Source organism: Nomascus leucogenys, chromosome 4 (assembly GCF_006542625.1).
Source record: "Nomascus leucogenys isolate Asia chromosome 4, Asia_NLE_v1, whole genome shotgun sequence".
Lineage (NCBI taxonomy): Eukaryota > Metazoa > Chordata > Mammalia > Primates > Hylobatidae > Nomascus > Nomascus leucogenys.
In genome coordinates, this window is record NC_044384.1 from 64,983,410 (window position 1) to 65,011,325 (window position 27,916).

Consider the following 27,916-nt stretch of genomic DNA (forward strand, 5'->3'; position numbering starts at 1 on the left):
CTAATAAGAAACCCAGGATGAATGTGAAGGATCAGGCAGCTCAGAGAGGATGTGTGCTGTGCCTTCAAAATGTCCTCCAAATTTCACATGAAAAATGGTTTGTGATTCCTTTTGATCAGTGATGACTCAACTTATTAAAAAAAATGAAGTCTCAACAAGTACAACTGGAAAGGAACCTCCCCACCACCTGCATAAATGATCGCTGTAGTCAGCGCCACTTGCATGTGGGGTATTAATACTGCAGCATTTCTCCTGTGTGACAGATCTGGTTTCAATCTGTGTTTCTTCAATTTTTATCAGTGTTGGCCTAGATTTCCAAAGCTGAGCTAAAATGGAAATATCCTCCCCGCAACCTGCTTTAACCCATCTGTCTCCTTTTATTTACATAATATAACATCTTTTTCCTTGAAGAAGTCTAATTTATTTATTTATTTTTTTAAAAAAAGCAAAATGGAAGTAAAATAAATAGTCTTTCTCACAAAATAAAACATAGAATCTTCCCTGTGGGTTTATACCCAACCAGCCCTCACTACGACAGCAAATTTAATAAAAAAAAATCAGTATGAGGCAAGGCTAAACATCAACAAGAACATTTCTTTAATATGCCCATGACTTTAGAATCACCTTTCACTTGTCAAGTGATTCAGTGACACCTTCCAAAACACAGAATGCAAGAATATTTCTGATAATCTGCTAATGTTGGTCTCCTTATTCCAAAGTGGGGAAGTCAACCTGGATAATGACTTTGCTAAGTGCCGGCATGGGAAGGGTTTATAATTATGCACTCTGTTGTTGTTACTGCTGTCAACGGAATAATTTATCAACTTATGGTGTCTCATCAAGGGACCAAAAGCACATCACCAGTAAGAAAGGATTTCTAAAGAAGACTTAATTACCACTCTATGTGTTTTTAATGCTGGCTGAAAATACACAAGAAGACAAGCTAAAGTGACATGTGACAAGTTCTCATTTCGTCTGTCAGCCATGATAGCATATTCAGAAAGATAAACAATGAAAAAAAAGGATCAAGAGATAAAGGTAGATCCTCCCATGACCTCAAAATAATTATAGTATTTGCTGGTGAGGCCAAAGTTTCTGTACACAGATACCTGACACAGACAGTTCTATGGAATTTAAGGGAAAATTAGGGGAGGGGACAGGTGACAAGCTCAGTGTGTGGTGTTAATCGAGTAGTATTCTGACTGAAACCCATCTGAATTTTTATTTATCCATTCTAATATTTCCTGGAAACCAAGGTTTTTTACTTTTCTCTCAATCTACTCAAAATGAACTACTCCCCACCCCAAGGTGTTGCCAGCATTTATTTACCCTTGTGAAGGCAGCGACATATCATACCCTTCGGTGCCTCTCTGCTCCTCCTCCATCCTCAACAAGCAAGTAGTCACTAGCAATTAATCAGACCAGCTCAAAGGAAACACGGTGGCTTTTAGGCATACAACAGACCCGTTAGACATGGAGGACGGAGGCCTATTTCCCCTATGTTCATGGTTTCTTGTAATAACACACATATATAGTAAAAAGTGACAGGAGTTTTGGCTGAAGTTGAATTGTTAAAGGGATATTTTTAAAACAGAAAAAGTAATCACTGTTTATTGAAACAATGGCCTGGGCTGCTTTTCCAATTCCCATTAGTAGTAAACTTTGCTTCTGGACAGAAACCTTTTCTTTTGTTCTTTGGCTTGAAGCACATTAAATTCAAGTTTTCCTTAAAAATAAAATTTGAAATAACTCCTTAAACCTGCGGGCTGCTGGACTATGAAGATGGGAGGAGGGACATTTCAGGAGTCACCTCAGGTACCTGCGCTGTAAAGCCTGGCACAGCTAACATCTAGAAACTGGACGCGGATTAGAGGAAAAGCAGAAAATGCGGAGTGAAGATCACAAAACAATCAAGATGAAGAATGGAGGAACGGTTATCCTAAGAGCTGTCAGGAAGGGCCACAGCAAATGCACTGAGGGATGGAAAGTTATGTGTGCCTAAAGATGAAATAAATATCAAGGAGGAGAAAAATCTCTCAGGAAACAAGCAAGTCGACAAAAAGGAGATAAAGAAGAACTGCAGGTTTCAAATCTCTGGTGTAGATAATTTTAAAAGCATACACAAACATCAGATTTTAATGTCAGTTTTGTCAGAAATCAATAGGATTAGCCATGTTTCTCTTTTGATTAGTGGTGATGGCATGCCCTGGCATTTTCTGTATTAAATTCTCTGTAAGAGGCTGGGCACAGTGGCTCATGCCTATAATCCCAGCACTTTGGGAGGACAAGGTGGGAGGACTGCTTGAGGCTGGAAGTTCAAGACCAGCCTGGGCAACATAGTGAGACCTTGTCTCTACAAAATTAAAAAAAAAAAAATTAGCCGATTGAGCCCAGGAGTCTGAGGCTGCAGTGAGCTATGATTGCACCATTGCACTCCAGCCTACGCGACAGAGCAAGACCTGTCTCTAAGAAATAAACAAATAAATGAACAAAAACTCTCTGTTAAGAATCCATGGGAACACGTGCAGTTTCTTGTGGATCTGTGCACTTTTATAAACATGCTGTGCCTTTACTCTCTGTGCAAGCTTGTCTCTCTTGTTCCATCTCTAATTTGCTTCTGGCACCTCTCCTCTCTTCTCCTTTCTGCTTCTCCCATTTTTCTGCTCCAAGGGGCAGCCAGAGGTCCCCATCACTGCACAGTTCCTCAGGTCTGGGCTTTGTTTTCCTCGCCTGATGGAGCAGTGCGACCAAGTGGTTCCCTCAAACACAGGCTCACTTTTCTAAGGGGAATCAAATCAGCAAACCTTCCAGTCACTGCCTGCAGGGTCCCTGTAGGTCCAATTCTGATGCCAGGAGGAATGTCCCAGTGTGGACTGACTTGCAGTGAGGACCTAGAGGCAGGCACTGGCAGGTGAACCCCAGCCCCACTGGCAATGGGAGGCAGCTTTTTAAAGTCAGAACATAGCAAAGGGAAGACTCACCCGCTCCTTCTCCGTGCCAGCTCTCTCTCCTTCCAGCTTCCTGCATTGTCTTGCTCTTCCCCTCACTTGTCAGCTACAATTGGCTGGAACACAGTCTTGGGCTGACTCAGAATGCAATGTGTAAAAAACTTTCAGTTAAATACTTCCTTCACGTTTCCATGATGATGGGGAGCTGTGCTCTTCTTCTGATCCTTCAACTTCCAAGACACTCACAGATTCCTGTTCACCGTCTCCCCATCTTCTTACCTGCTCATACCCTTGGCAGCCGTAGACCCACCCTTGCCCAGTGAACACCTAAGTTCTTTAGCGTGTCCTCGGCCCTCCCTGACTGGTCCAACGTCCCTGCCATCTGCTCTTGAAGTGCTGCATATGCCTGCCTTTCAGAGGTCTTGCAATTCGAATTTTGCATGATTTGCCATGTTTTGGATTAGTCTGGCTTTCCTACTGTACACATGAGGCAGACATAGCTTCCAATTTTGTCTATGATGATCCTCAGATCTGCCACGTATTAGGCAACCAGAAATATTTGCTGAATGACTGAGTGATAAAAGGGATTGATCTGATATTTGTTCTTTTTTTATGATATGCTTTCTCAACTATTTTCTCCTTCTCTTGGTACCAGGTCTTTCCTGGTAGAGAGAAGAAAGTCACTCCATTTTCTCATAGCCACCCTGAGGGCAGGCAGCCTGGGAAGTGGTCTGTGGAGGCTTGTGGCTGGCAATGAGAAGATTTTTCTTCTAGTTCAAGGTCAAGAGCCCAGTATGACCTTTGGCCAGAGACTTCATTACTCTGGGCCTTGATTTTCCCTTTGGTAAGTGAAAATCAATTCTTTCTGCTTCTTCTGCCTCATATGGGGCTGTTGTTGGGACAAAACTGAGTTTTAAAGGTGCTGTATAAAGATAATGGTTACACAAACATAATGCATGCTTAAAGTAAAATACTTTGTGGCACTTCTCTACTATCTCTTAAAATTTCACGTACCACTGATGAATTCTCTATAATGTGGGCCTTCTTCTTTGAAGAAGCCTGATTTTCAGAGAAGCTACCTTTTCAGTTAACAGATCATCCATCCATCCATCCTGTAGGCAAATTGTTACTGAGCACACAATTACGCAAGCAACTACAATACAGAATGGTAAGGTCCTGGAGAGGAGAAGTAGAGGCTGCTCAGGCAGAAGAGAAAAGGGTGCCCCATCCAGATCATGAGGTCACAGATGGCTGCAGGGTAAGTGAAGTCTGCACTGGGATCCAAATCTCGATTAGCAGGGGATGGCAAAGTGAGGGGCGTGTGTACATGTGATCAGAGGCCAGAGGTGAGAGGAGCCTGCAGGACTAGAATAACAGAATAGAGGGTCCACATGGCTGGAGCTCAGAATGGGGCAGGGAGCAGAGGAGATGGTGAATAGGGGAAGAGGAAGCTAGAAGGGAATAGAGGACAAAGGGTTTTGTTAAGAAAACTTGACCTTACCCAAAGAATATTGGGGAAACTTTGGCGAGCTTCAAGCAGAAACATTACTTGATTACATCTGACTTTCAAAAATGTCACTTTGGTGTGCAGTGTGAAGAAAGGATTAGTTAGACAGGGCAATGGTGGAAACAGGAAGAGAGGGAGGACTGGCCCTTGTAGGAATCAAGTGAGAAGTCCTGGTGGCTTAGATTCAGGCAGTCACAGTAGGAGTGGACTGAAGTGGGTGGATATAAGGGGATGCCTTTACTGACCCAGAGATCAGGGAGGAAGGGGAGGTTTGCGGTGAGGAAAGATGATGAGGGAGGTGCTTGGAGTCATACAAATGGACTATTTAGCAAGCAGCTGAATTTGTGAGTTAGGAGCTCAGGATAGAGATGAGGGCTGAAGACACAGGTAGATTTCAAAGTATTCTGCACAAACACTGCTAACAGAGGCCATGGAGTAGATGATATCCCTCAGTGGGACTGTGTAGAGAAGACATAAGGTCTGGAGAAAGGAAAGGGCTCCTAGTAATCAAACTTTGAGTTAAGGAGTCCAAGAAGAAGAAGGGGTGGTGATGTGGGAGGGAAGCCAGAAGGACATGGTGTTTGTGAAGCTTGCAGAAGGTGGGGGTGGATGGCCAGCTATGGTCAACACTCAGTGCCACCCAGAGATAAGACCTAAACCCAGAGACTCTTCTCATCACAATACCAAAAATGTGGAACTTGGAGTTTTAGGTCCCAGGAGCCTTTGGGGGATCTAGAACAACGCTTCCTTTATGTTGCATCCTCTAGGAATCTTTGTTGACTTCTCCAGCCAGAAGTGACTACCATCTCCAAATATTTGTTGAGCCAGTACTCTCTGCATTGAGCACTGGGAATTGTAAAAGAAATAAACTATGGTGCTTGAGGGGAGAAAGCACTTACATAAAAATTAATCATGGCTGGGCGCGGTGGCTCACACCTGTAATCCCAGCACTTTGGGAGGCCGAGGTGGGCGAATCATGAGGTCAGGAGATCGAGACCATCCTGGCTAACACAGTGAAACGTTGTCTCTATTAAAAATACAAAAAAAAAAATTGGCCGGGCATGATGGCATGCGCCTGTAGTCCCAGCTACTCAGGAGGCTGAGGCAGGAGAATCACTTGAATCTGGGAGGTGGAGGTTGCAGTGAGCCGAGATCGCACCACTGCACTCCAGCCTGCATGACGGAGCAAGACTGTCTCAAAAAAAATAAAAATAAAAATAAAAATTCACAACTCGGTGCAGTCTCTACTGAGTGTCCTGTGACTGCTGCAGAAGATGAACGCTGGGCTGGATGGTCAGGGAAGGCCCCCGCTACAGGACAGGGCATGTCAGGACACAGAGAAAGGGAAATACTCCAGGTGGGGCTTCACTGCTTGAAAGGTGTGGAAGTGGGGTTGGCATGGTTTATCTGGAGGGCAAAGAACAAACCATGTGTTTAGAGAGGAGGACTCTTCCAGGGGAGCAGCAGGGGCATGGATGGAGCCTTTGGAAGGGGTCAGATGGAGGTGGACCTTGAGAGATGGCTGGAATTTCGAACTACATGCTGCAGATACTGGGACACCAACTACAATGGTCACTTCTTAGGCACCATTTGGCTCTGATCTGTGTAATCTTACTTATGTGATTATGGCTTTAATTTCTCTGAAAGCAATCTGCAGGTAAGGGGCATGTCTTTTTATCCTTTGATTGTTCCACAGGGACTAGCTCAGTATCTCTAACTCAAATATTCTTCATAGGAATGAAACTGCAAAGACACATTAGTGGCCCATGAAGGCCAGGAATGGAGGCACAAAGCTCAGTCTCTGTGCAAAGAGACTCACCGAGTAGTGTACATTGTACCCAATATGTAGCTTTTTATCCCTTATCCCCTTCCTGCTCCCCCTCTGAGTCTCCAAAGTCTACTATACCACTCTGCATGCCTGGCAAACAGGTGATTTTACTAATAGCATGATTTGCTAAGTCTACAATACCTATGATAAACAAATAGGAGAACATGGGAGCCCCCGACTCAGTTTTAGGAGGATTGGGAAGTTTTCCTGGTGAGGATGATAGCTAAATGGAGACCTGAAGGGTGAAAAGCCAAGTGGCGGGCAGAGGGCAGGGGTGCAGCACAGAGAAAAGACCCTGTGGAGAGAGAGCCTGTGGGGAAGGGGCACGGAGAGGCAGCCAGGCCAGGGGTACCACAGCCTCCTGACCATCCGCCTCTCAGGACAGAGCTGAGCAGAGGGGGTGGTAAATGGCCCACCTGAGCTGAGGGATGAAGCCTACCATCTCCCTGGAGTCCGTGGTCATGAGGTGAACACAACACCCGTCACGGGATGCTGGTCCTGCCCATTACAGAAATCTGGCAAAAAGAAAGAAGAAAATGGCCACAAGCATTCAGCATCTCCAGCACAGATTGTTTTCTTCTTGGAAAGTGATTTCAAAAGCTGATGTTGAAAGAAACATGCAAAATGGATTTAAATGCAGTTGAAATGAGAGTGGACAGGCTGGGCCTGCTGCTGATTGGAGACACTTCTTGAGCAGTGACAGCGTGAGAGATGCTGGCGCCACAGCCGCCCCAAATCGAGAAGAAAACAGTCTCCTCTTGACACTGACGCTGAGTCACAGAGCAGCAGCTGTGGAATTTTATTTACTTTTTCTAGATTTTACACTGTAATTTTAAATTATAAATACATATTATGTCACAAAACACTACTGTCTATTTGACATACGTTTTCTGAATTGTGCCAGACACTGAATTAAGGGCAGGAACACAAAAATGAAGATAGCATGGTCTCTGCCCTTGAGGACTGCCCGTTAAATGAGGAGACAGACCCTTGGGTAACAGCCCATAATATCATGCAGAGAGTGCACACCAGTGGGATGAGCGAAGTGCTCTGATCAGAGGAAAGAGCAATTAATTCTTTTTTTTTTTTAACTTTTCATTTAGCCCTGCCTAAACAAGGCCTTAAAAAGTTTGGTTGTGAACTCACAACTGTCCCTCTCCACAGGAATCTTTAGTAAAAGGTGAAAGATTGATTCGTTCTGACAAGAAACCAGAACATGAGAGCAATTAATTCTGAGAGCTAGATTTGGGGAAGGTTGTGCAGAGAAAAGCGGAAAGCAGTCGTTTTCAGACCAGAGCCATGATTGTCTTGGAGTTGACCGGAGAGCTTAAAAAAAAATGTCCTGTCCAGACCCTATCCCAGCCCCAGTGAAGCAGAACCTCTAGGGCAGGAAAAGCTGGAAACAGAACTTTTTCAGATGTTCCAGGGTTTTTTTTATGCACAGTAAGGTATAAGAGCTGCTATTTTAAGAAATGCTTCGGATTTCAGTAGAGAGGAAGAGGAGGCTCACGGTAGAGGTGACACCATGAAGATGGAGATGTGCAAGTGACTGATCGGGCGGAGTCCTTAGTGCAGCAGGAGAGGAGGCTGGAAAGTTGAACCGAGGCTGCCCACCCAAAGGACAGTGACTCCCAACCATACCTGTTTATCCAAATAGCCCCTAAAAGTGAAAAATATACCTACATTCGGCTGCGTTTCCAGAACTGGTCTCTTAGGTGGGGCTTGAGCATGTGCACGTAAGCAAAGGCTGCATGGGTGATTCTGATGAGCCCCCACTGCACAGGCTAGAACCATGGGAGGTTCTGAAGTAAAGGATGACACCAAACCCCTTCTCCTACCCACAGAAAGCCTGGTAGATTCTAGAATGGCCATTACCACTGACCATGTACTAAAGACTTTAGTGGCATCAGCTACATCCAGAAGTGAAAGACGTTCCGTGTGTTGTGGGCATGCAGTGTGATTCTTTAAATGTTCTAAAACAGGGAAAGCCCTGCCATTTCCGCTCTACTTTGAATTCTGAGGGCCAGTTGGAATTTGTTCTTCTTGTAAACAAATGACTTCTGAATATCTAAACAGTAGCATGAATTATTAGACAACTGGATAATTTTTAGGAACTGTCAAACCAATGACATGTCTGTGCTCTGAAAGAGTTAACGTCTGGAAGCAATCAGAACAGATTCTGATTAGCACAGGAAGAGACAGCAGCAAGGATTCCAGCAAAGATGCCTGAGGCTACGCAAGTTAATTAATGACTTAACATTATCTCAGGGACCCCAAACTAACTGAAATCAACTTGTTGGCATCCTGAAAGTGAGGTGAAAGTGGTTGATAGAAATGTCATGATATTATCTCTTAGGATTAATCATCAACATCATAAAGATAGGCTTATAGTGCATTAGTCTTTCCCCAAGGAAACAAAGGGAGATGCATGGATATTACCTATAGCTTTTAATCAGAATTATATTCATTGCAAATGTCTTCAAACGCATTTCTGCTGCTTCATGAACACAGATTTTATACCTTTAAAGTATACCTCCCTAAGTATACTAGGTTGATGAGGTGAGAGCTTATTATGTGATACTGTGTAGAATCAATATCCAGATGAATAAAGATGACCCAGAGCTAGTAATTTACTCTAAGCAGGAAGGCAACAGTGCAAATAATTCCCTAGGTTGTGGTAAAAGAAGATTTTTTTGTGTAAGGACTGTCCCGTTGGTTCTCAATAGTTCATTACAGTTTAATGGAGGCAAATGATAAATTATATATTAGACTGTAGTTTAGAAACCCCCTCATGTTGACCCAGCTGAAGTTGTAATTTTAGTCACATTCAAGAAATGTATTCTTTTTTCCTTGTTCGTCTTCAGGTGCATTAATTAGTTCAAGAAGCATTGTGTAAATGAAATTCAATCAAATGATAAAATAGCTCCTATCTACAGAGCATCTACTAGGTGCCAGGTTTCATATATGTCATTTAAATTAGTCTACTTAATCCTCCCTACAGTTTTGTAAAGTGAGGTATTATCTCCACTTTTGTAGAGAATGAAATTACAATTCAGAGAAGTCAGGTTAATTCACCCAAGATGAAAAGCTAATTAGTAGCAGAGCTAAGTCCAAAGATGGATCTTATATTGGCTCCTCACACTTTTAAAGATCAACTCATGTCTTCCAGACAAAGTTAGCCACTCCCTTTTCTGTGCAAATTTGGATCATGTATGTTTCTATTACAGTACTTGTGATGTGATAATTGTTCGTATTTTTTTCTTTAAAAGTTTGTGTCCTTGAAAACAGGTGGCACGTCCTCTTGTCCATCTCTGTGTTCCCAGGGTGCTTTATTCAGAAGTGTCTTGAATACCTACTGTGTGCCAGACCCTCAACTGGGCACTGAAGATATAGGGAGGAACAAGACACACATGGTCCCTGCCCTCATGGAGCTCACATTCTACAGGAGAGATAGTTAAATAATTAAAATAGAGTATAATAAGTGCTATGATGGGAGAAGTATAGGGATTATAGGATTTATGAGATTAACCAGCAAAGCTCCCTTTCCTATTGTGGGAGGGAAGGAGGGAGGGGGAGCTAGGAATGATTCAGACTAAAGAGGGAAGAGACGTCCAGGCTGAGGTGAGAGGGCTGGCTCTGATATAGTCAGGTATTGGGTGGAGGTGAGAAGAAAGGGGAAAGCAGGTTCTGGAAAGAGGAAACAGTATGTGCAAAGGCAAGAGGTGAGAGGGCAGGCAGAGGAGACAGATGGGGATGGAGAAGTGAGCAAGGACCAGGTCATGAAGGTCCCAGAAAGCTGGTTATTCTGAGGCTGCTGGAGAGGCTGCTGAAGGGATTTCAGCATTCAGCACCATGATTAGGTTTGAAATATCACTTTAACTGCAACGAGGAGAATAAGATGTAGGGAAGTAAGCAGAGAGTCAGGAAGACCAGATAAGGAGACACCATCCTGTAGTCAAAATGAGAGAGACTCTTGGGGCCTGCACTAGTTGCAAAAGCAGAGAGGGAGAGAAGACTTCGGAGGCAAAATCAATAGATTTGGTTTCTAATTGGATATAGGTGATTTGTGAAGGAGAGGAGTCAAGGACGCTCCTAGGTTACTGGCTTGAGCAATTGGTTAGATGGTGGAACCATTTTCTGATCTAGGCTTGGAAGATAGGATAATAAATTTGGTTTGGACTAGTTTCATATGTCTGGGGTGGATGTGCTTACTAAGCAGAGGAAGGTCAAGGTGGGAATAGGAGCTGGAGACAGAACTTTGGAAGCCATTAGCCGTAAGACTGAGTGAAATTACTCAGAGACTGGGAGAGAAGAGAGCTCCACGAAATAATATTTTAAGTCAGATAGAGAAAGAGGAGGCAGCAAACGAATCTGAGAAAGAAGGAGAGGCCAGATGGGAGAAAATTGAGTCTAGGATGATGTCTGGGAAGCCAAAGTAGATTTCAAGAAGGTGGGAATGGTCTCACACGGCCCAACGCTTTTCCATGGTCAAGTAAGTGAAGCCCTGGACACAGTCCTCGGGTTTTGCAATGAGGTGCTCATTGGGCACCTTGACAGCAGGGCCAGGCCGTGAGGATAGAGGAGCTAGCCTGCTGCAGGCTGAGGGCGGGGAGGAGCTCTGCAGAGGCAAAGGCACATCTTGAACCCAAGTCTCCTCATTGAAATGCAGAGCATGGTGAAACTTTTTTCCCTTTTTCAGTGTATTTCCATGTAGCTGTGGGAGACACTGCCAATAAATATATCTGAAGGGTAGCATAAAGCTTGGTGAAGAAATTCAGAAAAGGACAATGGAAAAATAGACTGAAGGTGACAAAGAGCTAAGACCATGAGTCACTCATTTTCAGACAGAATCTGTTGGAAGCACTGTGGCGTGCCGTCCTGTTCCCCTTTGTAACCTGCAACAGGAGCTGCTCTCCAGTGGGGCAACTGCCTTTTGTGGCCCTCCCTGCATGGAAGTGACTAAATAGCAGCATTCAGACTATTTGTGAGGAGTGCACAAAAGGGAAGACACTGATCCTTAGGGTTTCTGTGAAATCTTTTTCAATGTAGACAAACGGAGGTAAGTTGAGAATCGAAGCCATTGCATGGTGCACCTCTGGTCCCAGTTCTCCTGGTGTGGCGGTGGGGGCGGTTTCTCAGCCTCCCTGCCAGCTCTTCCTGCCTCCCCTGCCTCTCTCCTCTCCAAGGCACTTTCTCTTCAGGCATTACACACTCTCTCTAGTCCTTCCCTTCTACCTCCTCCTCCTGCCACAAAGATGTGCTGAGCGCTGCTGGGACCCCCAGTGTGGTGGTGGTGGTGATGCTGCTGATAGTCATTTACTACCAGGCATCTTCTGCCACTCTCTCTATTAATCCCAAATGTTGGTCTATGTCTCAGATGTAACTTCTGTACCCTGGGCCAATTTCTAATAAACATTTTCTCTGTGATTTTTGGTAGGAAATCTAAAATTCAGCCTTTCTCAAATTGGCCTCATGATCTTCACCATACAATCTATTTCTCTACAAGTATTTCTTATTTGTGGTTAATAGCATCACCATATTCACCATATGCCCAGCTGCTATTACAAGGCCATGTGTAACCACTTCATTTCCTTACCTCCAAATGGCAGCTCAATCCCTTTAGTTCCTTCTCTGCAATATTCATGGAGCTGTGCTTCTGTGTCTATGACCACCGTTCTGCTCAAACCTTCACCTCCTCTTGCCTAGACCTCAGGGAAGCCTGTGACCACGTGCCTTATCTCTGATTTTGCTCCCACTGACTACAGCCTCCACAATGCTTTTGAAGTCATTTTTTCAACAACACAAATCTGATCATGTACCTCTGGGACAAGTTTATAGACATCCAATGATTTCTTACTGCCAACAGATTATAGTTGATGCTGTAATTTAGCACTGCTCAAAAGGTCTTTAAAAATCAGTCATTACAGTAGCTCCATCATCCACCTGTGTGCCAAGCATAGTGCTACCTACTTGCTTTATAAGGATTATCATATTGAATCCCAACAACATCTCTGTAAGGTGTGTATTTTAATTTGTTGTTGATTTGTGAAAATTAAGGCACAAAGCCTGCATGATTTGGCTTAGGGTCACCCAGCCACAAGTAAGGCAGGAGTGAAATCCAAAGTTTATGCATTTCAAAATGTTTTCTCTTTTTTACTTTTATATATCAAGAAGTATCACTGAGCACATATTTGTGCCTTCTGTACAAAGGGAGAAGTGCTGCTGTTAGTCCTCAGGCAGTGGTTAAGATTCCTGCCTCGGAGTTATACTGCTTGGGTTTGACTCTTCCCACCCTCACTTTCTAGCCTCCTCCTGACCTTGCGTAAATTTCTTAATCCCATTAGGCCTCTGGTTACTCACTGGTAAAACAAGGGCCTGTGGGATGCTGCGAGGATAAGTGAGATTACAGATGCAAAGCCCTGAGGAAGGCGTGCCTGGTGGGAGGGCAGAGCTCAATACAGTGAGGTCGCTCCCTGGGCGCTGTTTCCTGCTCCTTTCCAGTAAAGGTGTGGCTATACTAAGAGTTTAAAAGAAATCATTTATGTGGCTAGACATACTGACTTCTGTAGCAGAGAATAGACAGGGAGCAGTGGCTCTCATTAGCTTTGGAGATGATAATAAAACTGGAAAAGATCAGAAAAGTGGAAAATGATCTTTGCATCTGAGTGCACTGTTTCATGACGTGGAAAGATAAAAGAAAGTCCTATTTTTTTTTAATAGTCCTTAAAAGTCAAATGGAAAAGTAAAAAATCTGAAGAAAGTAAGCCAGCTTTTCTTTCCTTTTGATAGAATGAAGAACATTCCAGTGGAAAGTGTAGAAATACATGGCTAATTTCCTGTGGACTAATTTCACTTTCTATGAAATGAGAAAGTAAGTAAATCAGGATCAAATAATTCAACATGCTACAAGCATTTATTAAATACCCCTTTTTGATAAACACCATGCCAGACATTGTGGGAAATATGTAAAAAGAAGGGGAGAGTTTAATAGTTTACAACTATTAAGTTGCCTGGAAGAGGTATTTAAAGTAATTGTAACTGAAAACCGTATTCATATACCGTGATAATAAACTGTGTGCCTGTGTGGGGCAGTACCTTTCACACCTCACCTGTCTTCAGCCACGCGGGAAGAGTACAATTATCCTGTATGTTCCAAGTGGGATCTGAAGTTTAAAACTTAGGTAATTTGCCCAAGATCATGCAGTGTTTCAGTAGTAGATTTATTATTTGAACCCAATGCACTTCAATTGCAACAAAATGCCTGTGCGAATACACAGCTATTACACTTTTTACAAGTCTGTTAGTCTCCTTTCAAAAATCTACCCGTGTGACTTATTTGATCGCTTTTCCCACACTGGAAGAAGTCCCACCAAGATTAAAAATAAAGGTACCTGGCTAATTTTTGTATCTTTAGTAGACACCAGGTTTCACCATGTTGGCCAGGCTGGTCTTGAACTCCTGACCTCACGTGATCTGCCCGCCTCAGCCTCCCAAAGTGCTGGGATTACAGGCATGAGCCACCATGCCCGGCCTTATTACTTCTTTGACAGCATTCTTTTGCAATATTCACAATTACCCTCACTTACGCATTTTGAAGTTTGGATGGTCATCGATTGGAATTTCTTCAAATGAGAGCATATCCATGCATGTTTTATATGGAGTTGATAATCACAACACAGGTGGTAGTTTCCTGGTTTTCCCTGTCTTACTGTCATCTCAAAAACAGTGACTAAGGAGCCCATCTTTTGCAGCTATCTTTGTACCACAATACAAATACAGCATTTATACTTACATAAATAGCTTTTCAGGGCAGAAAATAGAGCAAGATGAATCTGTCATTTTTATTTCCTAATACATTCCAGGATATTGTTTTGCTAAATCATAGTCACTAAAGCCCACAAAACACGCAAACTGCCTACTTTCCCCCCTCAAGGTACACTATCTGAAAGAAACTATTACATAAAGAGTGCCTCTGCTAATTAATTACTGCTGGTCATACTCATTTTTCTAAACTAAGAAATGAAACCAAATAGTGTAATTTACATTTTTTTCTCCAACTCTAGTTAAAAGTAAAAAGACAGGGATAAATTCAGCTGCAGAATGCTGCTTACAATGCTTCCTTTTTTTTTCTAATTACTCAAATCAATGGGTATTAAAAAAGACCCTCATATTCAGTTTGGTTTTTGGTTTCACACAACAGGGTGGTTAATTAAAACCACTGCACATTCTGGTATGCAGTTTATGACTGTGAAAAGGTTACATACTTGAAAATAAAGTTCACTACGCCTCCTGCATTTAGCTAAATAATCACAGAGGGTTTTTAAAAATAATTTATAGCTTTCTCTTCCAAGAGGCTTCTTTTCTTTTCCCTGTTTACTCATGACTTCCCATCAGCACCTCCTCTCAGCACCTCAGGGAGATCATACTGATAGGATCTCTCCAAATTCCTCAGTAAAGTTACAATTTTGCAGAGAGCATGAGAAAACAAGGGTCCTGGTTCTGGTAAAAACAAAACAAGACATCATCCTAGAAAAATGATATTCCAGAACTGGAACACATAGCTAAGCATCCACTGGATAGCTGCAGCACTGACCGCCCAGGTAAATGTCACAAAAAGATCTACTTTAAAGACACTCTCTTTTCGGTTAAGAAGAGTCACCTCTGCCTCTCCTTTGAGAGGTCTCTAAATTCAGACAGGGCATCCACTGGCCCCAAACCCCACAGACCTCAACGCATCGAAAGAAAACCAAGCTTCATCTCATCTTTTCAAAACAAATCATAAACTTCAAACATGCCTATGCCTTTTCATGCTATCAGTGTCTGATTAATGCATTTGCGTGTGGATATATTTCAGTTTTTCTCCATTTCTAAAAACATTCACTCTGTTTAACTCTTCCAGACCTTTCCTATGTGTAGTTTTGTATTGCTGATTAGTTTCAGGATTACTGCTCTATATTCTAAAACAGTGGTTCCCAATCTTTTTGGCACCAGGGACCAGATTCGTGGAAGACATTTTTTTCACAGACAGAGGCTTGGGCAAGGGGTGGTTTTGGGATAAACTGTTGCACCTCAAGTCATCAGGCATTAGTTAGAGTCCCGCATGGAATGTGCAACCTAGATCCCTCGCATGTGCAGTTCACAATAGGGTTTGCGCTCCTATGAGAATCTAATGCCATCGCTGATCTGACAGGAGGTGGAGCTCAGGCAGTAATGCTCACCAGCCTGCTGCTCACTTCCTGCTGTGCAGCCTGGTTCCTAAAAGGCCTTGGGCCAGTACCCATCCATGGCCCATAGGTTGGGGACCCCTGTTCTAAAATGTTAGTGAATATTTTGCTTCTATCTATCTGATGGCTGTTAGGGTAAAAAATGTTGGTCATACATTATCACTTAAACTACGTCAGCTGCAGATGAACAAGAACTCAGTAAATTGGCAGATTCATTATGATATGACTGACTTCTCTCATGTGTCTTTTCCTCCCATTGACTCTACAATGAACATTCTTTTAGCCTTAGAAATATAAAAATAGGACATCATAACAAAGTATGGTTAGAACAAAAGACAAATTCTGGTGTCCTAGAAGAAAGGAAAAGGCTTGGTATATAGAATTTAAAGAAAATTTAGGTGGGTGCCCCTTTGATAATAAGCTATGGGAGACAGTCTGATGAACTTACGGTGAGCTAAAGACAGCAGCTGATTAAAAACCTATGACTGTGGGTTTTAATCCCAGCCACTCCCTCAATCTGCCAAAGAGCTAAGGAAGAGGTCATGAACACCTATCCAATTTCAACATCTAAAATGTCACGTGAGGATCAGAATAACCACAGTGAGTAACACTATCAACACCATGGGCTGTTTAGTGAGGACTCATAATAGTGACTGAGAGTATGATTACAAACATAAGGGGTTGAATATTGAATATTAATTAACATTTACTTTAATATTGAATGTTTAATAACAGTCACATTCATAAGTTGAAATTATCTAAGTAGAGAGGTTAAATGGCTTGCCAAAGGTCACATAACGAATTGGTTTCTAAGCTAAGATCAAATCTATAATTTATTGCCTTAATTTACCTCATGTTATGTTAAATTTGACAACAATAAAACCTAGATTATTAATATTCTTGCAACCAGGAATGTTAATTAACTTGCATGTCCACTCACCAGTAAAACAGTTGGTGTATTGTTTGTTTGTTTTTTACTTTAAGTTCTGGGATCCATGTGCAGAACGTGCAGGTTTGTTACATAGGTATACATGTGCCATGGTGGTTTGCTGCACCCATCAACTCATCATCCAGGTTTTAAGCCCCACATGCATTAGGTATTTGTCCTAATGCTCTCCCTCCCTTGACCCCACTCCCGCAAGAGGTGCCACTGTATGATGTTCCCCTCCCTGTGTCCATGTGTTCTGATTGTTCAACACTGACTTATGAGTGAGAACATGCGGTGTTTGGTTTTCTGTTCCTATGTTAGTTTGCTAAGAATAATGGCTTCCAGCTTCATCCGTGGTCCCTGCAAAGGACATGAACTCATTCATTTTTATAGCTGCGTAGTATTCCATGGTCTATATGTGCCACATTTTCTTTATTGTCTATCATTGAAGGACATTTGGGTTGGTTCTAAGTCTTTGCTATTGTAAATAGTGCTGCAATAAACATAAATGTGCATGTGTCTTTATAGTAGAATGATTTATAATTCTTTGGGTGTATACCCAGTAATGGGATTGCTGGGTCAAATGGTATTTCTGGTTCTTGATCCTTGAGGAATTGCCACACTGTCTTCCACAATGGTTGAACTAATTCACACTCCCACCAACAGTGTAAAAACATTCCAATTTCTCCACAGCCTCTCCAGCATCTGTTGTTTCCCGACTTTTTAATGATCACCATTCTAACTGGCGTGAGATGGTATCTCTCTGTGGTTTTGATTTCCATTTCTCTAATGACCAGTGGTGATGAGCTTTTTTCATATGTTTGTTGTCCTCAGAAATGTCTTCTTTTGAGAAGTGTCTGTTCATATCCTTTGCCCACTTTTTGATGGGGTTGCTTGCTTTTTTCTCATAAATTTGTGTAAGTTCCTTGTAAATTCTGGATATTAGACCTTTGTTAGATGGGTAGTTTGCAAAAATTTTCTCCCATTCTGTAGGTTGCCTATTCACTCTGATGATAATTTCTTTCATTGTGCAGAAGCTCTTTTGTTTGACTAGATCCCATTTGTCAATTTTGGCTTTTGTTGCAATTGCTGTTGCTGTTGATGTTTTAGTCATGAAGTCTTTGCCCATGTATATGTCCTGAATGGTATTGCCTAGGTTTTCTTCTAGGGTTTTTATGATTTTAGGTTTTACATTTAAGTCTTAATTAATCCATCTTGAGTTAATTTTTGTATAAGGTGTAAGGAAGGGGTCCAGTTTCTGTTTTATGCATATGGTTAGCCAGTTTCCCGGCACCATTTATCAAATAGGGAACCCTTTCCCATTGCTTGTTTGGTCAGGTTTGTTGAAGATCAAATGGTCGTAGATGTGTGGTGTTATTTCTGAGGTCTCTGTTCTGTTCCATCAGTCCTTACATCTGTTATGGTAACAGTACCATGCTGTTTCAGTTACTGTAGCCTTGTAGTATAGTTTGAAGTCAGGTAGCATGATGCCTCCAGCTTTGTTCTTTTTGCTTAGGATTGTCTTGGCTATATGGGGCTCTTTTCTGATTCCATGTGAAACTTAAAGTAGTTTTGTCTAATTCTGTGAAGAAAGTCAATGGTAGCTTAATGGGAATAGCATTGAATCCATAAATTATTTTGGGCAGTATGGCCATTTTCACGATATTGATTCTTCCTATCCATGAGCATGGAATGTTTTTCCATTTGTTTGTGTCCTCTCTTATTTCCTTGAGCAGTGGTTTGTAGTTCTCCTTGAAGAGGTCCTTCACATCCCTTGTAAGTTGTATTCCTAGGTATTTTATTCTCTTTGTAGCAATTGTCAATGGGAGTTCACAGCTAGTGTTTATACTAACGAGTCTTAAGAGCATTGTGATACTGGAGTCACCACTGAATTAAGTTATAGAAGAAAGAAAAGAATTAATTTGGTTCCCCACAAGATTACTAGTTTTCAGATAATGAGACTATAGTAAAATAGACTCAATATTAAAATAATACTCCATACCTTTTAAACTGGATAATTTTAAACTGCTGTGACTTATTTTGCTTTCTCTGAATGTTAAACAGAATTTGTAAAGAAACCTAAAAAGTGAAAGTTTAAATCACTGAAACCACGACTACTTCTCACCCACTGTTCTTTAGTACTAAATAAATATGAGGATTGAATTACTGTAATTTCTATCAGCAAATAAAAGAACAACCAACAAAACTAAAATAAAAGCAAAAGTAGAATTAAGTGAAGGCAGTACAGGGTTCTTGTTGGCTACACAGGAGACATAGTCAACTGCAATCACAGGGGACCCTGACCTTGTCTGCCAGGGAGGATGCTTAACTACACTGTTATAAAGTAATTAAGATATTTCAGTTTCAGGGGAAAATTAGAATAAAGAACTTTCAATAGGTAAAATGACAATTATTTGTAGGTGACATGTTTATTTACCTAGAAACCCAAAATAATTACATGAAAAAATTACAAATAAGAAGATTACAGTGGCAGGATTAAATGTAATACACAGAAATATACAACCTTTCCATACAAACAATCTTAGGTGGAGGACATCAAAGAAGAAATACTTCCATTCACTGTGGCAACAAAAATGATAAAGTGCTTAGGAATAAACTTCGTAAGAAGGGTGCAAGTTCTACATAAAGGAAAACTTAGAATGCAATTACAGGACATGAAATGTTTGAGTATGGGAACAGCTTACTATGCTCAAGTTCATAAAGGGTAAAATTAAAAGTTAAATAATAAATGTATTGCAATCTCAAAATTAACCAACTAGAATGGAAAAAAGTTGTAACAGAAAAACTGATATTAAAGTTCATTTGGAAAAATGAACAAGTGAGGAAATGCTGAAAAGGATTAGAATAGGATAGATTCACATACAGAATCTATCCTGTAGATTCTCACAAGCATGAGTGATGAGTACAGAAGACACTTTTTATTTTCCAGTCAAGCTGACACCTATAGAAGACACTTTTAAGCCTCCTTTACATAGCAACATTGAAAACCACCCAGGTGGCCATGGGCAGGGTGGTCACTTATAGTGTGCAGCTCCATGTGTTAAGAACTGCTGGTCAGATTTTATTGCTAAAGGACACGAGGAAACTGTTTAACAATGTATGCGGTATGCCATCACTTGTGTAAATACACATACACACATATACTTAAATAAACAGAACATATTTTTAGAAAGACACACAAGAGAAGTGTACAGTGATTATTCCAAGGGAGGAAACTGAAGGCTGAGGATCAGGTTCAGGGAGAGAACTTATATTTACTGTATACCCCTTTATACCTTTTGAATTTTGCACCAAGTGCACAAATCAATAATATGCTTTTAAGCCTTCTCAAAATTCTGGGTGATAGAACAAATAGCTAGCAAAAATCCATGTCTGGGAGAATTAGACTGTGAAATGAAAGAAAGCAGGAACACAAACATATATACATCTTCTGACTTTATCATCAGGTATTAATTTGCATTGCTTTACTAAACAAGTGAAGTATCAGGTTTATTTTAATGAAGAGACTCTTTTTTTTTTTGGAGACGGAGTCTCACTCTGTTGCCCAGGCTGGCGGTGTACAGTCGCACGATCTCAGCTCACTGCCTCCACCTCCCAGGTTCAAGCGATTCTCTCACCTCAGCTTCCTGAGTAGCGGGGATTACAGGCGCCCGCCACCACGCCCGGCTAATTTTTGTCAAATAAAAAAATTTGTTTCAATTTCTTCTTTGTATTTAGTTTAATGCTATCTCCATTTCTCTCTACTCCCTATTTCATTAATTTTCTAAGATTTTTCTGGCTTGAAGTTTCATTGCATTAAAAACTTCTTACGATAATGAAGTAAAACATTTTAAAACAGGCACACAAACATGAAACATACTGAAACTGCACTGTAGGATATAAACAACCAGGCAGCCAAATTACACCCAGAGTTTTCTCCCTTTATAAATACAGTAAGTTTATTGTTATGAAATACTCAATGCACGAACAAACTAATTAATTCTACAATTTCATCTTTCCCTTTACCAAGCTGATCCATGTTTCCATTTTATAGTTGCTCTCTGGATAGACTGCTCCATAAAATATTTAATACATCCAATTATTAATTATAGGAAGCTGGGGTTTGTGATCATTGAGAAAAACCACATGTGATCCAAGTTCTAAACCCAGCTCTTGTCCTGATTTATGCTCCTCTTCCTCCTCCCGTGGGAGTAGAATGATCATTGAGCATTATTTTAGTTTCTGTTTCAAAGGGGATTTTGTGAGCTGACATATCTTCTGCTAATAAGCACAGCAGAACGGTGAACAGCATTCTTGTGTTCCTGGGCATTGGGTTATAGGTTTTCTGGGTGCAGAGAAGGTAAATGCCTTCATTCACCTTACTGTAGATAGCAAGAGAACATACATGAGGTGCTACTTCTCCGTGGCCATCTAACTTCTGAACATTTATAAGTTGCTAGGTGGGACCATTCTTTGCCTCTTGAGAAATTCAGGGACCATCAGCATCTCATTTTTTTAAGTATTTACTTAGTTCACACATCTGTCTGTCAGGGATTTAGACTCAAGTGGGCTGGTCAGTTCTGATTTCAGCAGGACTCATTCACATGTTTGTTGGACAGTTGTTGGCTGAGCAGAGAGGACATGGCCTTGGCCGGGATGACCGGGGCAGCTGACTCAGCTTCACAGGTCTCATCCTCCAGCAGGTCAGCCCCAGCACGACTTCATGGGGAATGGCAGAGGAACACGAGATGAAGGGCAAATGGAAAGTGCTGTCTCACACCTCTGTGTGCCTATCTGCAGACATCTGGTGACCAAAAGCAAATCAGATTCATGGTTTTTTTTTTTAATTTCATAGATTTAGCAGGCACAAGTACAGTTTTGTTACACAGATATATTGCATAGTGATGAAGCCTGGGCTTTTAGAGTAATGGTCACCTGCATTGTGTGGTTTGTACCCATTAAAAGGAATTTCTCCGCCCCCTCCACCTTTTTCTCTTTTTTTTTTTTTTTTTTTTTGAGATGGAGTCTTGCTCTGTTGCCCAGGCTGGAGTGCAGTGGTGCAATCTCAGCTCATTGTAATCTCTGCCTCCTGGGTTCAAGCAATAGCAATTCTCCTGCCTCAGCTTCTGCAGTTGGTGGGACTATAGGCACCCACCACCACGCCTGGCTAATTTTTTGTATTTTTGGTAGAGATGGGGTTTCACTGTGTTGGCCAGGATGGTCTTGATCTCTGATCTCGTGATCTGCCTGCCTCGGCCTCCCAAAGTGCTGGGATTACAGGCACGAGCCACCGCACCTGGCCTTAAATTTAAGAAAAAAAAGAACTAACAACAAGTTACGTGCAAAAAAGCTTTGTGATGTGCTGTTTTATATCACTGAATGGAATCTGCGTTTTCATGAAATATGTTCCACACACACACACACAATCTGCATCAAAATAATACAGGTCGGGGGGGCAGAACTGACCACGGGTTGTGATTGTGGGGGATGGTAATCAGCACATGCGGTCCTTTGTACTGTACTGTTGACTTGTTTTTTTTTTTATTGTGGTAAAATACACACAATATTTACCGTCTTAACCATTTTAAGTGTATAGTTCAGTGGTATTAAATGCATCCATAATGTTATGCAACCATCACTGCCATCTATCTCTAGAACTCTTCAACATGTTAAACTCAAACTCTGACCCAGTAAACAACTCTCCATTCTCCCCTCCTCCCAGCCCTGTCAAGCCCCACTCTACTTTCTGTCTCTATGATTTTGACTATTATAAATACCTCATATGAGTGGAATCATAGAGTATTTGTCTTTTCGTTACTGGCTTATTTCATCTCACAGTTCATCCATTTTGTAGCATATGTGCAAATTGCCTTCCTTTGTTAGGCTGAATAATATTCCGTTGTATGTATATGCCTCATTTTGACGTAATTTGTGGCCTAACCTATGTTTTGTCCTGGAGAATGTTTCTTGTGCACTTAAGAAGACTGTATGCCGCTGTTGGGTAGTGTCCTGTATGTATCTGTTAGATAGGTGCTTCATTGTGTTAAGTCCTCTGTTTCCTTATGTATGTGTGATTGTTCCATCCATTATTATCATATAACTGTCTACTTCTCCCTTCCATTCTTTCAGTTTTTGTTTTATATATTTTGATGGTCTGTTATTAGGTGCACAAATGTTTATAATTGTTATATCCTTTTGTGGTATTAAATATTTTATTAATATATAATGTCTTTGCCTATTGTAACATTTTATGATCTATTTTCTTCTGGTATTAGCATAGCTACCTCTGCTCTCTTTTGGTAACTATTTGCATGAAATACCTTTTCCATCTTTTTATTTTTAATCTCTTGTGTCTTTGGATCTAAAGTGAGTCTTTTGAGGACAGCATATAGTTGGATCTCGTTTTTTTATTTTTAAACCTATTCTGCCAACCTCTGTCTTTTGATTGGAGAGTTTAATCTGTTTACATCTAAAATAATTAGTGATAGAGACTTACATCATCTTGCTATTAGTTTTTTATGTGCCTTACAATTGCATTACAATTACATTACATGTAATTACAATTACATTACTTTTAATTACAATTACATTAGTTTTGTTTTCCTACTTCCTATATTACTCTCATTAATGTTTAGTTGAGTTTTGTAATGAAATGTTACAAAAAATCCTTTTCCACTTTCTTTTGTGTATACTCTATAGCTGTTTTCTTTGCGGTTGCTATAGGATTACTAAAGTTACAGCACTTTAATTTAAATTTATACCAGCTTAAGTTCGATGGCACAGAAAAACTCTGCTCCCACCCTTTTTGGTTGTTGATGTCCCAAAATTATATCTTTATACACTGTACGCCCCAAGCCATAAACTAATTATTTTAAATGCATAGTCTGTTAAATTGCGAAAAAATATGGAGTTACAAACCATTGTTATACTAACACTAGCTATTATAGTTGTTTAAGATATTTACTTTTATTGAGATCTTTATTTCTTCGCATGGCTTTGAATCACTCTCTAGTGTCTTTTCATTTCAATGTGCAGGACTTCTTTGAGCATTTCTTACAGGGCAGGTCTGGTGGTTATGAACTCCCTCAGTTTTGTTTATAAGGGAATGTCTTAATTTCTCCCACACTTTTAAAGGATGATATTTCTGGATGAAGAATTCTTGGTTGACAGTATCTTTGGTTTTTTTAGTACTGAATATTGGCCCATTATCTCTGGCCACCAAGGTTTCTGACGAGAAATTTGAGGATAAGCTTAAGAATCCCTTGTATGTGATGCCTCTTTCTTGCTGCTTTCAACATTCTCTGTCTTTTGAAAGTAGGATTAGTGTTTCAGTTTGGATCTCTGAGTTTATCTTAGAGTTCATTGAGCTTCTTGGATGTTTATATTCATGTCTTTTACTAATTTTGGAAATTCTCAGCAATTATTTCTTTAAACATTCTCTATACCCCTTTCTCTCTTTCATCCTCTGAAATTCTCACAATGCATAAGCTGAATCTCAGACTCAATAATTTCTAATATCCTATCTTCAAGTTTGCTGATTGTGTTTTTTTTTTCCTGCTCAAATCTCCCTTTGAATCCCTCTAGTAAAATTTTCACTTCAGCTATTGTGCTTTTCAGCTTCAAAATTTCTTTTTGGTTTCTTTTTAGGTTTTCTATTTCTCTATTGATATTTCCATTTTGTTAATACATTGTTCTCTTGAGTTTCTCTACATCTTCCCTTACTTTGAACATCTTTAAGACAGTTGCTTTAAAGTCTTTGGTAGAAATCTCATCAGGTTCTTTTTCAGGCACATTTTCTTATTGACTTATTTTTATTCCTTTGAATGAGCCAAACTTTCCTGTTTCTTGTAAGCTTTGTGATTACTTATTGAAAACTGAGCATTTAAATCTAATAATGCAGTGACTCTGGAAATCAGATTCTTTCCCCGAGTTTGCTAATTTTTTATATTTAAAATTGTTGTTGTTTGATTGTTGTAGGCTGTCTCTGTGCCAAGGATTAGCCTGAGGTATAAACATAAGGTCTCCTTAGGTCTTTCACGGGCCTGCACCTTTCCCGGGCCATACATAGTCATTTTGTAACTTCTCCATACATATGGTTGCTTTTGGATGTTTTAGTCTTTAATGTCTGGTCCCAAAAGAAGAAAAGAGAAAAATGAGGGGAAGGGGGTAAAAAATAAAAGCGCATTGGCTTTTTATATTCCCTGTGTCATTTCAGCTGGTGGGGCTTGCAACAATCAGGGGAGATGCGACAACAATGCTCACCACTTTTTTGCACTTCTGTGATCGGAAGCAGCAATCAGCAGTCAAAGCACAGATCCCTGACATTTGGAGGACGAGATCCTTTTTGCCCACCCTTGCTCCCACAAGCAGTGTGTAAGCTGCTCCAGGAACGCATGCATACCTGCCTGCCACAGGGGTGGGAGTGTGAAATGGGTAATTACTACTGTGCTAAGATAAGAGGTGGAATGACTGAAAGTAACTGCAGTTTACCATGTTAACCACTATTTATTGTCCAAGCAAGCCTTTCTGTGGAAGTTGCAAGGCTTTGATAGACTCCAAGACTCTAGAGTTCCAAAACAATTGCATCAAACAGGTTCTGCCAGTGCAGTTATTGTCTACAAAGGGAGAAGGATTCCTAGTGATTCCTACCCCAGTATCTTCCAGAATCTTCTCCCAAGAAGCATCTCATTCTTGCAGTGGAGAAATTCATTAAAAAAGGCCACCATGCTCTACATGGAAATTTGTGCAGGGCACTTCCCTTGGAAGACTAGAAATTTGATTTCTGTAAATCTCAGGTTAAATTAGCTTGACATCTATTAGCAGGTGAAGTATTCTGCTTCAGTATGCGAACAGATAACTGGTAGAACACAAATCTGTAACTATAGCCAACACAACTGCAACCAACTGTAGCCTCTGTTAACACAGGCTTAAAGGATTATGGTTTAAAAATTTTTACTCTGTTCTTCTGCATAATGACATGTGAAATCACATAGGGGAGGCTTAATAATAAATATTAGGGAATATTTAGATGTTTAGCTAATGTATTAAAGTGCTGGTTGCTCTGAACAGGGAAATAAAAGGAGGAGTAGGCTCCTGATGAGTAATTGGCACTGGGAAGAAAGAAGTTGATAGGATAACTTGGAGAGAGGATAAGGGGGTGAAATAACTCTTGCTCCCACAGACAGAAGAATACGTACTTTGGAACAGGTTAAGATAAGTGGATAAAGAAGGAGTGGGAAATATCTGTGTAATGTTCTAGTTCAATGACATAGAGAGAAGGGCAGGGATACTGACTGAATATTTATGTCACAATGAGATTTAATCAATATTGATGCAGGTAAAATAACTTACCTAGACATATTTTTAACAGAGATACCAGCAAAAAATTCCAGAGGATACTAGAAATCAATTTCTGGATCTATTTTTTTTTTTTTTTTTTGAGACAGAGTCTCCCTCTGTCGTCCAGGCTGGAGTGCACTGATGCAATCTCGGCTCACTACAAGCTCCGCCTCCCAGGTTCATGCCATTCTCCTGCCTCAGTCTCCCAAGTAGCTGGGACTACAGGTGCCCGCCACCACGACAGGCTAACTTTTTTGGATTTTTTAGTAGAGATGGGGTTTCATCGTGTTAGCCAGGATGGTCTCGATCTCCTGACCTCATGATCCACCCACCTCGGCCTCCCAAAGTGCTGGGATTACAGGCATGAGCCACTGCACCTGGCCTCTGGATCATTTTTTGACTGTTAACCTGACTTGGTGATCCTAGTAAAAGACAGCAACATTGATGGGGGAGAGTGGCACTTCTATTAAGAAGTACAGTGCAGCAATGTGAGGAGGCATCTAAGAGAAATCAAAAACAACAACAAAAATGCCTACATTCCACTCAACTACAAATATTATTCAAGAGAGAACTTTTGACAGTCTTTGCCTCATAAATAATGAGCAATTTTGTCACCCATTTTTGCATGTTATCATTAATTAGGTAATGTGGATTGAATGTCTGTGTTCCCCCAAAATTCATATGGTGAAATCGTAACCCCCTGTGGTTTTTGGAGATGAGGATTTGGGAAGGAAATTAGGGTTATATGGGGTCATAAGGGTGGGTCCCTCATGATGGGATTAGTGCCCTATAAGAAAAGACACCAGAGAGCACCTACTCTCTCTCTTTCTTTCTCTCTCCCCCAACCTCCCTTCCTCCCTCTTCCCCAACCCTCCCTCCCCCAGCCCTATGCATACACATACAAAGAAGAGGTCACAGGAGCACACAGACAGATGGTAGTAGTCTACAAGCCAAGAGAAGAGGCCCAGAATCAAACCTACCCTCCCCAAACTGTGATTTTGAAATTCTAGCCTCCATAACCGTGAAAAGTAAATTTCTGTGGTTAAAGCCACCCAGACTGTGGTATTCTGTCTTGGCAGCCTGAGCTGAGTAATACAGTTGCTATCTAAGATTGCTGGTGATTAAAACACTGAAGGAAAAATAAGAAAATTTTCTCTGCTTTTAAAAAGAAAATACTCTGCTCCACCCACATTTTAATGCTAGGGTCGGCTCTTTATCTTCCCACATATTCTCTAAGGACTATTCACCCCAATCCCTTTCTGAATGTCTGTGCTAAAAAAAAAAAAAGCCTTCACTTTTTGAGTTTCCCCCAATTTAAGCCAATGCCAATGAAAGGGTAAGGAAAAAGTGCCCTAGATCCTTTCTTTTGGATATTTCTCTTATTTGGAGTTTTGCAGATTCTCTTAGTTGACTGATATTTTAAAAATTAAGTATGCCAGTGAATTTATTAATAAATTATGCACACATATACACACATACCCTCTTCCTTCCTGTTTCCTGGGCCCTAAGCCTCTCACAGTGACACTTGACAAGTGTGGTTATCTCAAAGTCGCTTCATGCTGGGTAAGCTTCCTCCTTTCTAGAAAAGGGTCAAGTGTCTTTGAAACTAAATTCCAGTGCCTGGCTAACCAATGAGTTTGTACCAATATCTAGAACTAGAATTAATAGTTGGTTATGATACTGCTGATTGAAATACTAAAATAAATAAAAGTATCTGAAAAATTAGATAATGAAACAAAACTTATAGTAATAAAAATAACACAATGTTCATTAGCTTAAGTAATATGATTATCGAGAATGTCAGGATAGCAGGAAAAGTTATGTATTTTCAAAAAATCATTTTCAAATATTAAACTTTTTCCATTCTCTCCCTTTCAACTTATAAGAGTAACGCATGTACAGTAGGAAACATGAGAAATTTCAAAAGGCCAGAAGAATATAGAAAGAAATTAAAAATACTTGGAATCTTACTTCTCAGAAATATACCCTGCAAGGTATTTTGAATTGTAGTTCATTTTTTTTTCCTGTGCAAATAAATAAATAAACTTTTAAAAATTCAACACAAGAGATCACATTAAAGATTTCCTCTAAACCAGTGGTCTTTCAACCAGAGGCAATTTTGTCCCCTTCATCCTGGAGATA

At 40.7% G+C, this 27,916-nt stretch overlaps 1 protein-coding gene and 1 non-coding gene across 3 annotated transcripts in view; both read right to left on the minus strand.

Moving 5' to 3' along the window:
- L3MBTL4 (L3MBTL histone methyl-lysine binding protein 4) overlaps positions 1-27,916 on the minus strand; it is a 481,074-nt gene that overhangs the window by 55,966 nt on the left and 397,192 nt on the right. Inside the window, exon 17 of one of the 2 annotated variants that reach the window (XM_012506197.2) lies at positions 18,849-21,736. The exons of the other annotated variant lie outside the window; for it this stretch is intronic. Coding sequence (XP_012361651.2) covers positions 21,636-21,736 — 101 coding nt within the window. The 3' untranslated portion in view covers positions 18,849-21,635. Of the gene's footprint in view, positions 1-18,848; positions 21,737-27,916 lie in introns of those variants that run through there. 2 annotated transcript variants of the gene reach the window in all.
- LOC115834850 lies at positions 7,385-7,501 on the minus strand. The gene has a single exon (XR_004029851.1). It is a non-coding gene; the product is annotated as a U5 spliceosomal RNA (small nuclear RNA).